The 11,405-nt window shown below is 50.9% G+C and overlaps 1 protein-coding gene across 1 annotated transcript; it reads right to left on the minus strand.

The window, feature by feature from the left end:
* Nucleotides 1–611: 611 nt before the first annotated feature.
* BCKDHA (branched chain keto acid dehydrogenase E1 subunit alpha) lies at nucleotides 612–11,276 on the minus strand. Its single transcript, XM_075260632.1, has 9 exons — nucleotides 11,155–11,276; nucleotides 6,104–6,280; nucleotides 5,449–5,535; nucleotides 4,659–4,767; nucleotides 4,419–4,580; nucleotides 3,788–3,994; nucleotides 3,492–3,633; nucleotides 3,227–3,398; nucleotides 612–1,076 (listed from the first exon to the last, which is right to left on the minus strand). The coding sequence occupies exons 1-9, from the start codon at nucleotides 11,221–11,223 to the stop codon at nucleotides 906–908; spliced, it is 1,296 nt and encodes a 431-aa protein (XP_075116733.1). The 5' UTR covers nucleotides 11,224–11,276; the 3' UTR covers nucleotides 612–905.
* Nucleotides 11,277–11,405: the final 129 nt, after the last annotated feature.

Consider the following 11,405-nt stretch of genomic DNA (forward strand, 5'->3'; position numbering starts at 1 on the left):
TCCCATTCATCTCTATGGGAGCCGGCATGCGAGCGCTCCCCATAGAAATGAATGGACTGCTTTTTTTCCATTCATTTCTATGGGGAGCGCTCGCATGCCGGCTCCCATAGAAATGAATGGGAAGTGTCCGGCGGCCCTGCTGTAACGCCAGCGTGTACGGCTCTGATACACGCTGGCGTTCCGTAGTGTGAATGCACCCTTACAGCTGCGTGCGGCCATCTTATTGGTGTTTTTTTCTGCAAAGTGCAGATGGGATTTACGTGAAGCGACAAAGAGATCAAACCTCTTTCATAACATAATTCAGGATCCCAGGAGAGAAGAGTATAACGGTCTGTTAGGTTTCGCCTCCGCTTATTATACGTGTAATTATACAGAGTATCACATTAGCAGTTCCGGATCTTGTGAGATAAATCCCTCAAGGTTCGCCAACCCTGGTATTTACTACGTCAGGGGAGGAGATCGATGCACTTTGTGTAAGGAAAAGTCTTAAACGCCCCTATAGACTCCTTGTCGTAGCATCTTCACCTATAGGCCCCTATTATACATCTATATACCCCATAGACACGCCTGATATGCTGGCACACCCCAAGAACGGCACAGAGAGACCCCGCTGGTGCCCAGAACCATGAGACATTTATTCACTGCAATGCCATACAACCTCGCCCACCATTAGTTAGATTTAGTGTTCTCATGTTATAAAATAACTTACGTGACGTCACCATTTCCTACCCAGGAGTTCCCCTCGTCCCCCTCCTACTATTTACAGACCCCGCAGAAATCAGAAATGTATCTATAAAAAGGAGGAATGAGCAGCCCTGAGGAGGAGGAGGAGACCCCGCCGCCTGTAACAGGAATCCTAGGGTACCGGCGTCTTACCGCCATGTCTCTGCCGCACTGGGCCGAGCTTATTTCTCAAAGTTGTCCAAGGGGTAATGTTCCCCATAAACCTTTAGATGTTTCTTCAGAGACTCCTCCTGTTTCTTCAGATGTAGCGGCATCTCGGAGTAGACGTCTGTGAACATGTGTTCGATGCTGGGCTTGCGTTTCCGCTCCGCCTGTTCAAAGGCTTCCATAACCTACGGGAAGAAACCGTCTGTTATACACAGAGACAGCGCGGAGCCCGGACAGACCTGTCATCTCTCACAATGGATTCCCTCACCTCCACCTCTATTGGTTCTGAGAACAATTCTCACTTCTGACTATTTTTTCCTGAAATGAGGCCGGCACTTAGGTGAATACGGCCTCGCACCCGCAGGGGTCCGCGCTTCAATTTCCACAACAGGGGATTCTTTGATCCATCGACTGCCAAGCCATTACAGCCAACAGCGGAGCAATAACTAGCATTAGCTTTAAAGGCGACCCTAAGACCCAACGTTGCGAGTTGCAGACAAATAAATTCAGTTTTTTTTCCTGCAGCAGTTTTCATAGAAATTTCTCGGAGGTTTTCTCTGCGGACTTTCTGCCCCTGTTATACCTATAGGGATAATGCCAGCGTTGCTGTAGGTATAATTGAGATGCTGCAATTTACAAAAACGCTAGTGTTTTAGAAATTGCAGAAAAAAAAATCCACAGCAGAAAAGCTTCAATGTGTAGATGAGATTAGCCAGGACCCCGTCCTACTTTGCAGGCGGCAATATGGGGCCCTGGCCTTACACTGGATTTTTTTTTTTTATTGTTCATTTGCTTCCAAAATGCAAAATTTAGGCTGCAATCACATGACATTGTGAGGTACCTTTAGTGTGTCTGTCCGAAAGTCTCCTTATCTACATTCTGAGGTTAATAGATTGTCCATTTGGCTGCTGTCTGGCCAGTGTGCAACAGAACAACAGTATATAGACTAAAAAATATCCCATGCTAGTCTAAGGGCTAGTTCACATGTGGGCAAAGGGGAGGTTTTTGACAGCGGATTTCGCTTCGAAATCAGCCCCTTTACAATGGAGCCCTATGTGAACAGCTAGCTTTTTTTTTTTCTGCTAGTTATTTTTCAGCTAGCAGAAAAAAGAAGCGACATGACCTTTCTTCAGGCGTTTTCCGCCTGAAGAAAGCAATAGAAGTGAATGGGAGGCAAAAACCGCACGTTTTTTTGCAAGAATAAGTGACGCGTTTTTTTGCAAAAAAACACGCGGAAAAAAACAGCTAGCGGTTTTTTCAGCCCATTCACTTTATGGGAGGGGAAAACAGCCTGGCTTTTTTGGAAGCGGTTTTTACAAAAAAAAGCTTGGCAAGGTCAAAAAAAAAGCTTCCTAATTAGGAAGCGGTTTTTTTCAGGACCAAAATAAGCCAGGAGGTTTTTACGTGTGAACTAGCCCTAAGGGTATGTTCACATGTATGTTTTTTGCAGGTGGATTTTGATGCAGAATCTGCCTCTCTGCAAAATTGGCTCTCATTGAATTCAATGGGAACCGCTCGCTTTTTTTCCCCCTAGTGGAATAAAGAAATGACATGATCTATCTTGCCACACATCAGCATGCTGTCGCGGCTAGCTGCACTGACGTTTACACAGAGGAAACCATTTTCCATCATGTGAACATACCCTAAATAATCTTCGTTCCAAATGTCCTATCTTGCTGCTGTGGATTCTGTGCGACTCCTTCACCCAGCCGCTGCCACAGACCTAACAGGGCGCTGCTCATGGCTGTGACCACTAGGTGTTAAGCTCTTCTTGTTGGGGTACGTCATTGAGCCCCAACAATAAAGAGATGGACGGCTAAAACAGTGGTTACACCCGGAGCCTGACAGACTCCATCGACTATAATGGGGTCCATCATTTTGAAACTCAAAAAATCCTCTGTGCAGGACTCCGGAAACGCTAAGACAGGGGTAGGGAACCTTCGGCTCTCCAGCTGCTGTGAAACTACAACTCCCAGCATGCTCCATTCACTTCCATGGGAGTTCCAAGAACAGCAGAGCAAGTATGCATGCTGGGAGTTGTAGTTTTACAAGTATGCATGCTGGGAGTTGTAGTTTTACAAGTATGCATGCTGGGAGTTGTAGTTTTACAAGTATGCATGCTGGGAGTTGTAGTTTTACAAGTATGCATGCTGGGAGTTGTAGTTTTACAAGTATGCATGCTGGGAGTTGTAGTTTTGCAACAGCTGGAGAGCCGTACGTTCCCTACCCCTGCGCTAAGAGATGTGAACCCGGCCTTAGTAACACTAGCTGTAGTGGCTGGCCCCAGTTCCTGAACCTCGGCTTCCCCCTCCAATACCAAAACATAAAGCCTCACCGTTTTCCGCGACTTCTTCCTCCATATTTTCTCCTGCTCATCGTCCCACCAGCCTCTGTGCATCATGTAGTGACGAAGTCGAGAAATGGGATGGTCCTGTTTGTCCCAGTAATTGACCTCATCTACAGAGCGGTAGGCAGAGCTGTCATCGCTAGTGCTGTGGTGTCCGATCCTGCAATAAATCGTAGTGAGACGTATTCAGCATCATGTACGTACTGCAGGTAGAAGCCCCCCTCCCCCGCATATCTCACACAGCCATACTTACCTGTAGGTCATGGCTTCTATGAGGAATGGCTGGTTCTCTGCCACTGCTCGTCGTCTTGCCTCTTTGGTAGCATTGTACACAGCAAAGACATCATTGCCATCGACTCGAATGGACATAATACCGTAACCAGGACCGCGGGCAGCTGAGACAACAGAGACACCATAATGGTTACAAGGGTGCACCTTTATGGGGGTCGTACCCATTACATGTGATATTAAAGCACCAATGAAATGACAGGGTGCTCCTGACCGGTCTTACACTTTATTACTACCATGTACACACACGTTCACACTCACCGATTCCGTCCCCGCGGTACTGCTCCGAGGTGGGGGTAGATATAGCATAGCCATTGTTCCTGCAGAAGAATAGCACGGGGCACTCCAACGTGGCGGAGAAGTTAAAAGCAGCGTGGGCATCTCCTTCACTTGCTGCGCCTTCACCAAAATAGCAGATGACAGCGCGGTCGGCATTTTCCTGTTTCATGGCATAGGCGGCGCCCACAGCTACGAGAAGAAGAACGGGTTTATTATAGAGTAGGTGTATAAAGATGGCAGACGTCAGGGTCTTTGTGGGGGCACTAATGGGAGACACGGGAAACCCTCCCACTCTGAATGTTTAGATGCCCTTGATTTCAGCATCTTAAGGGTTAAACGGACAGGAAAAGACTTCTCTCTGATCTGAGCCATTGAAACGGAGTCTCAGCTGTGCAGCCAAGTACACAACATAACATACATATTCAGAAACTAATGTAATATACACACACGGTGCGCAGGGACACCACGCACCCTGGATAGCAGCACAGCGTCTGTAGGGCACCATATTATAGACCCCTGGTCACTCCTAGACTTTGCACCCAGACACATCTGCCTAATAACCAAAGGCTAACAGGAATTTGGTGGAAGCAGGTTGCCCTGCACCGATATTCACCTTGTGGTATTTGCGTTGCTAACGGTGAGGAAATAGTCACGAAATTCAGATCTTTGCAGCCGTAGTGTACAGGCATTTGTCTTCCTTTGCCAGGATCGGAGGCGTTACCATAACATTGCGCCATGAACAGATCTAGCGGATACCCCCGGTACATCAGGACACCTGGAGAAAACACAGAACACTATGAGCTGACATACAGAGTGTATATGGTGTATGGCCGCAGTATGGACGTCCTCTCACCTGCCTCCCGATACTGCCCAAACACAAGGTCTGTGTCCCGAAGGGCGGCAGCACTGCCCACGTGTGTCCCCTCCTCGCCGTAGTTTGTCATATAGAAGGAAATTCTTCCCTAGGAGAGAAGAATAATGGTCAGTGGAGATGTATAAAGGCCTTTACAACCACGGCAGCAGGTATAGGGGGTAGCGGGACCCTAAAGTATATCCTACTATATGATGATTGACTTACATAAAACCTATGCAATATCTAGTGTCTCTTATAGGTAGTGACCCTACAAGACAATGACTGACTCATTACAGACACTTATCCCCTCATCCTCTAGGCCAGGGGTAGGGAACGTTCGGCTCTCCAGCTGTTGCAAAACTACAACTCCCAGCATGCATACTGGCTCTGCTGTTCTTGGAGCTCCCATGGAAGTGAATGGAGCATGCTGGGAGTTGTAGTTTCACAGCAGCTGGAGAGCCAAAGGTTCCCTACCCCTGCTCTAGACTATGGGGCTGCCAGGACTGCAATCTGCGGCATCCACATAGCAGTGAATGGGGTGTTGCTTCATCCACAAGAGTATGCAGGGGAAGGGGCTTTAAGTCCTCCATTCTCCTGATAAGTGGGGGACCAAGTGCAAATGGAATAGGAGTCTGTAATCGGACAGCCCCTATCATGTCCTTACTTCCTTCTGGAGGGGAGTTAATTTGCATTGTCTTCCCAGGAAGCATTGCCTTACAAACCCCCTATACCTGCTGAATCTCCACAAGGAGTACCCGGATCTTCAAGAGTCCGACACGAATCCACCTACCTGTCTCTGGGACTCGTACAGGATTCGATCCATGGTGTTCAGCAGCGTCATCGTGTGGTAAAACTTCAGGACCTGCTCCTTAGGGAGCTGCAACAAAACAGACAGATATGTGAAGGAGTCCCTGCACGGCCAACATGGTGGCTCAGTGGTTAGCACTGCAGCCTTGCAGCGCTGGAGTCCGCGGTTTGAATCCCGCCAGGAACAACAACTGCAAGGAGTTTGTATGTTCTCCCCGTGTTTGCGTGGGTTTCTTCCCATTCTACAAAGACATACTGATAGGAAAACAAATGTACATTGTGATCTCTATATCATATATCCCTATAGGGGGCTCATAATCTACATAAAAAAGGAGTCCCTGCACGCTCCATGTCTAGTCATTTCTTGTATGGCCTCATTATGTTGGCAGTAGGTGCCTGTTCAGACAGTGAAGTGCTGCTGACAAATAAAAGACAGGGGCGTTTGTTTTACACAGGCCTATGAATAGGGCCGGGATGCTGCGGTACCAGGTGGTCGGCACAGGCAAAAGTGCTCCCGAGGGTCAAGCTGATCATTGGGGGTCCCGACTGTCAGACCCCCACCCTCACATATTGTAACCTACTCTAAGGATAGGTCATCAACATGTCAGCTCCGTAAAAACAAAATACGTGGCACTTACATTGGGGTCTTCACTGGAGTTGAGGATCTGCCCCTGACGGTCCATCACCCTGTAGATGGGGATCCCAGAGATGACATTGGGCTGGATGAACTCCAAAGAGTCCACGAACTCGGCCGAGGCTCCGGGAAACTGCGGCTTCTCCTCCAGGGATGTGAACTCGCTGCGGGATCGGGTCACCTGCAAGTAAGTGACAGTCTGCATGAGGACGTGCACGGGTCACTAATGTCAAGCACTGCTATGAGCGGAGAGGGTATGGCCGTGCCGGGGGGCCCAGACACATGAAGCAAAGACTACAGACATAGAACAGGGGTACAATCTGCAGCCACCAACACATGCTGACTATTGTTATGTGTGACGCTGCCACGCAGCCACGTTTGTCCTTCAGGGTGCAGTACATTTTTATTTTACTCATCTTAAAGGGTCACCACCATACCTTTAAATGTCTGAATTGGGGAGGTGCTGGGGTAGTGGTGGTAGAAGGTCGCCCCCTACCTGCACTTGATGCACTGCAATGGAGTCCCGGACAACTAAGGGGTAGATCTGTCTGATAAAGGTATAGCTGGCCAGGACTTTATAAATGGGGAATCAATCTCTGAATCTGTCACCGAAAAAGGGGGCCACAGAACTGATTTACAGCCGGTTCCCTCCTAAGTTACCTCTGCACAGCAGCACCCCGGTCACCCGGCTGTACAGAGGACAACAGTGAGCAACATTCACAGGGGTACGTGCAACTGTGCACCAAAAACACTGAAGGATCTGCCATCGTCCAGAGGTCGGACCCCCACCGATAGGTCATCACTTATCAGATGAAATATCCCTTTAAGAAAGAGCCAATAAACACCACACTGGAAACTACTGGTCTCCCCGGGACTTGTGCAGTGATATTGTGTGTGGAGGGGGGGGGGGGGGGGGGGGCGGATTTTCCGGTTTACACACCTCCCTGTGAGCAGCCAGTCAGGGCTTAGATCTGCAGCCGAGCCTCCTCATACAGGCGCTGACCTTCTAGTCACTGGGATGCCGGCAGCTGTACGGGCACAATGTCACCCTGTCACTGGGAGCCCGAGCTGTGCAGCCGCCTACTGACATCAGATCTGCCACAATACACGAACTGAATGCAAACACCTCCAGCTGCTGCCCGGGCAAACGTCCTCTAAGGTGGCAACACACAATAACACGTCCAACAAGGTCTGTGCCAACAGAGACCACCGGACAGCTTATGGGATATACACAAGAGTCACCCATAACACTGCGCCCGCACACAAGGGTCACCCATAACACTGCACCCGCACACAAGGGTCAGCCATAACACTGCACCCGCACACAAGGGTCACCCATAACACTGCGCCCGCACACAAGGGTCAGCCATTACACTGCGCCCGCACACAAGAGTCAGCCATAACACTGCGCCCGCACACAAGGGTCAGCCATAACACTGCGCCCGCACACAAGGGTCACCCATAACACTGCACCCGCACACAAGGGTCAGCCATAACACTGCGCCCGCACACAAGGGTCACCCATAACACTGCGCCCGCACACAAGGGTCACCCATAACACTGCGCCCGCACACAAGGGTCACCCATAACACTGCGCCCGCACACAAGGGTCAGCCATAACACTGCGCCCGCACACAAGGGTCACCCATAACACTGCACCCGCACACAAGGGTCAGCCATAACACTGCGCCCGCACACAAGGGTCACCCATAACACTGCGCCCGCACACAAGGGTCAGCCATAACACTGCGCCCGCACACAAGGGTCAGCCATAACACTGCACCCGCACACAAGGGTCACCCATAACACTGCGCCCGCACACAAGGGTCACCCATAACACTGCGCCCGCACACAAGGGTCACCCATAACACTGCGCCCGCACAGAAGGGTCACCCATAACACTGCGCCCGCACACAAGGGTCAGCCATAACACTGCGCCCGCACACAAGGGTCAGCCATAACACTGCGCCCGCACACAAGAGTCAGCCATAACACAGCGCCCGCACACAAGGGTCAGCCATAACACTGCGCCAGCACACAAGGGTCAGCCATAACACTGCGCCCGCACACAAGGGTCACCCATAACACTGCGCCCGCACACAAGGATCACCCATAACACTGCGCCCGCACACAAGGGTCACCCATTACACTGCGCCCGCACACAAGAGTCAGCCATAACACTGCACCCGCACACAAGAGTCACCCATAACACTGCACCCGCACACAAGGGTCACCCATAACACTGCACCCGCACACAAGGGTCACCCATAACACAGCGCCCGCACACAAGGGTCACCCATAACACAGCGCCCGCACACAAGGGTCAGCCATAACACTGCGCCCGCACACAAGGGTCACCCATTACACTGCGCCCGCACACAAGGGTCAGCCATTACACTGCGCCCGCACACAAGGGTCAGCCATTACACTGCGCCCGCACACAAGGGTCAGCCATAACACTGCGCCCGCACACAAGAGTCAGCCATAACACTGCGCCCGCACACAAGGGTCAGCCATAACACTGCGCCCGCACACAAGAGTCAGCCATAACACTGCGCCCGCACACAAGGGTCAGCCATAACACTGCACCCGCACACAAGGGTCAGCCATAACACTGCACCCGCACACAAGGGTCACCCATAACACTGCACCCGCACACAAGGGTCACCCATTACACTGCGCCCGCACACAAGGGTCAGCCATAACACTGCGCCCGCACACAAGGGTCAGCCATAACACTGCACCCGCACACAAGGGTCAGCCATAACACTGCGCCCGCACACAAGGGTCAGCCATAACACTGCACCCGCACACAAGGGTCAGCCATAACACTGCACCCGCACACAAGGGTCAGCCATAACACTGCGCCCGCACACAAGGGTCAGCCATAACACTGCGCCCGCACACAAGGGTCACCCATTACACTGCGCCCGCACACAAGAGTCAGCCATAACACTGCGCCCGCACACAAGGGTCAGCCATAACACTGCGCCCGCACACAAGGGTCACCCATTACACTGCGCCCGCACACAAGGGTCAGCCATAACACTGCGCCCGCACACAAGGGTTGCCCATAACACAGCAGTGGCCATGAAATATGTAATCACACGGCAAAGCCAAACCCTAACACATGGGGCAGCCATGTCATAGATGGGGATCATTACCAAAGTAATGGCCCCCTCACAGACAGGAGGAGTGTTATGTTGGGAGTGCATGCCCCTGGTGAGGGTCCCACAGCTGGGGCCCCAATGATGATGAGAATAGGGGCCCTGTGCACCCTTGTCTGATCTGAGGAGGAGCTGAGTTCATCTCTATGGGACTACAAGACAGAGCATTCCCATCCTATTGGGAGAAGAAGAGTCCACCATGGAGATCGCTGCCCAATAGTGTCCAGCTGTCACCAAGCAAGAGGAAGATGAAATCCCAAGGGCTATTAAACCCCCCATCCAAAGACCTTTAAGCCCCCCCCCACGTCCCAAACAAGAACGATAAGACCCCAAGGACACACGAACCCCCAACCCACACACCCCTTATCCACCCCCTCCTCCCACCCGTTCTTCGCTTTGGCAAAACCAAATGTTTTTCTTCGGTCATGCCAATAAATTACATTTGTATAGGTAAGAGGAGTGGCAGCGTTTATTACAAGGAACAGGGGACCCCCCACTCTAAAGATCAGTGGGGTCCCCGTGGAAAACTAAACTAGCTGTAAACCTGGATTTGTGGAATTATAATAAAATGCCATCAAAGGAGCTTTCCAAGACTGTAATAGGATGGATCATTAATATCAGATTTGTGAGGATCCGACACCCAGCACCCCCACCAATTTGTAGTGACAGGGCTGGGTTACTGCAGTACTCAACAGAGACCACAACATTCAGGTGAGCATTGCAAGTGAATAGCAAGCACAGCGCCATACAATGCCTAGAGGTGGTACTTGGTATTACAGCTCAGCTTCAGTCTCTTGAATGGGACTGAGCTAAAAACAAACCACATGACAGATGAATGTGATGTCATATGGCCTGTGATTTGGATCTGACGACCTCACCTATGAACAGGATATCAATAGTGAAGTCCCCGGTAGGTCCTTAGTCAGTCTTTTTCCGCAGTGTCAGGAATCCTGGACTGTCTCACCAAGCTCAGTCCCATTCAAGTGAACAGTCAGAGCTGTGATCCACGTACAATGCAATTGCGCAGACTCACATGAATGCCGCCGTCAGCTGATCCACGAGGGTCCTGGGTGTGGGACCACCACCGATCTACAGTGAAGCCCTATCCTAATTTGTACACCTAGCAATCCCCCCTCACATTCTTGCATTTTTTTTTTTTTTTTAGATGTACATTGTGAGCCCCACTTAGAGCTCACAATGTACATTTTTCCCTATCAGTATGTCTTTGGAATATGGGATGGAAATCCATGCAAACACGGGGAGAACATACAAACTCCTTGCAGATGGTTTTATGCCCTTGGCGGGATTTGAACACCAGGACTCCAGCGCTGCAAGGCTGCAGTGCTAACCACTGAACCACCGTGTGGCCCCTTCTTGCATTCTGTTTGATAGGTGATGTGCTGCTCCTCTGTTGTTCCTCCTGGACTCTACCATTCCCCTTGTCAATGGCTGACTGGACAACCCCTGCGGGAAATAGCTGTTCATGCTTCTATTTCCAGGAGGAATAACAGAGGAACAGCAATACAGTGAGTTGCTCCTGAATCCAAGCACTTACTGACGCGGCCAGGACAGGATAGAACATGCGGATTATACTGAGGAGTTACAGCACATTCTGCCTTAAAGGGGAACTCCATAATAAACCCCCTCAATGGCCAAATGAATGGGGGACTGTATAATAGGGAGAACTCCCATGTGTTGCTTTCCAGCTGTTGCAAAGCTTCCATTTCCAGCATGCTGGGACTTATAGTCCTACAACAGGGCACTATGGGAGTGGATCAGTGCAGTACATGGTATACAGGACAGGTGACCCCTGTACCCTATAGACCCTATAGACCCTATAGACACACCGCCCCTGACTGACAGGAGGAGGGCTGGAGGATCTTCTCACCTGTCTCCCCCCGGCCAGTCTCCATCCAGCTGCAGCTCGGACCCTCAACAACGTCCTCAGCGCCGCCATCTTTTTTCGGACTGCCACTGCTCTCGCCTGTTTTCGTCTCAGGTCCCCGTCCGCACCCTAGGACCGTGTTCACTCCTGACGTCAGGAAACATCGCAACGGTTACCCTGCGTCTAGAAGAGCACACGGAATATTGTCACTACCGGACACAACTCAGACCGGCAGTAACCGGGACAGGCCGGCG

The sequence above is a fragment of the Leptodactylus fuscus genome, chromosome 11 (assembly GCF_031893055.1).
Source record: "Leptodactylus fuscus isolate aLepFus1 chromosome 11, aLepFus1.hap2, whole genome shotgun sequence".
NCBI lineage: Eukaryota > Metazoa > Chordata > Amphibia > Anura > Leptodactylidae > Leptodactylus > Leptodactylus fuscus.

What these genes read in the sequence shown, in the direction of transcription:
- BCKDHA (XM_075260632.1), bottom strand. Translation starts at nt 11,223, where the DNA reads ATGGCGGCGCTGAGGACGTTGTTGAGGGTCCGAGCTGCAGCTGGATGG. An exon ending in ACTCCAGTGAAGACCCCAAT is followed by an intron (nt 5,536 to 6,103) that starts GTAAGTGCCACG and finishes GTTTTGTTGCAG; the next exon opens with CTCCCTAAGGAGCAGGTCCT. An exon ending in TGGGCAGTATCGGGAGGCAG is followed by an intron (nt 4,581 to 4,658) that starts GTGAGAGGACGT and finishes TGTTTTCTCCAG; the next exon opens with GTGTCCTGATGTACCGGGGG.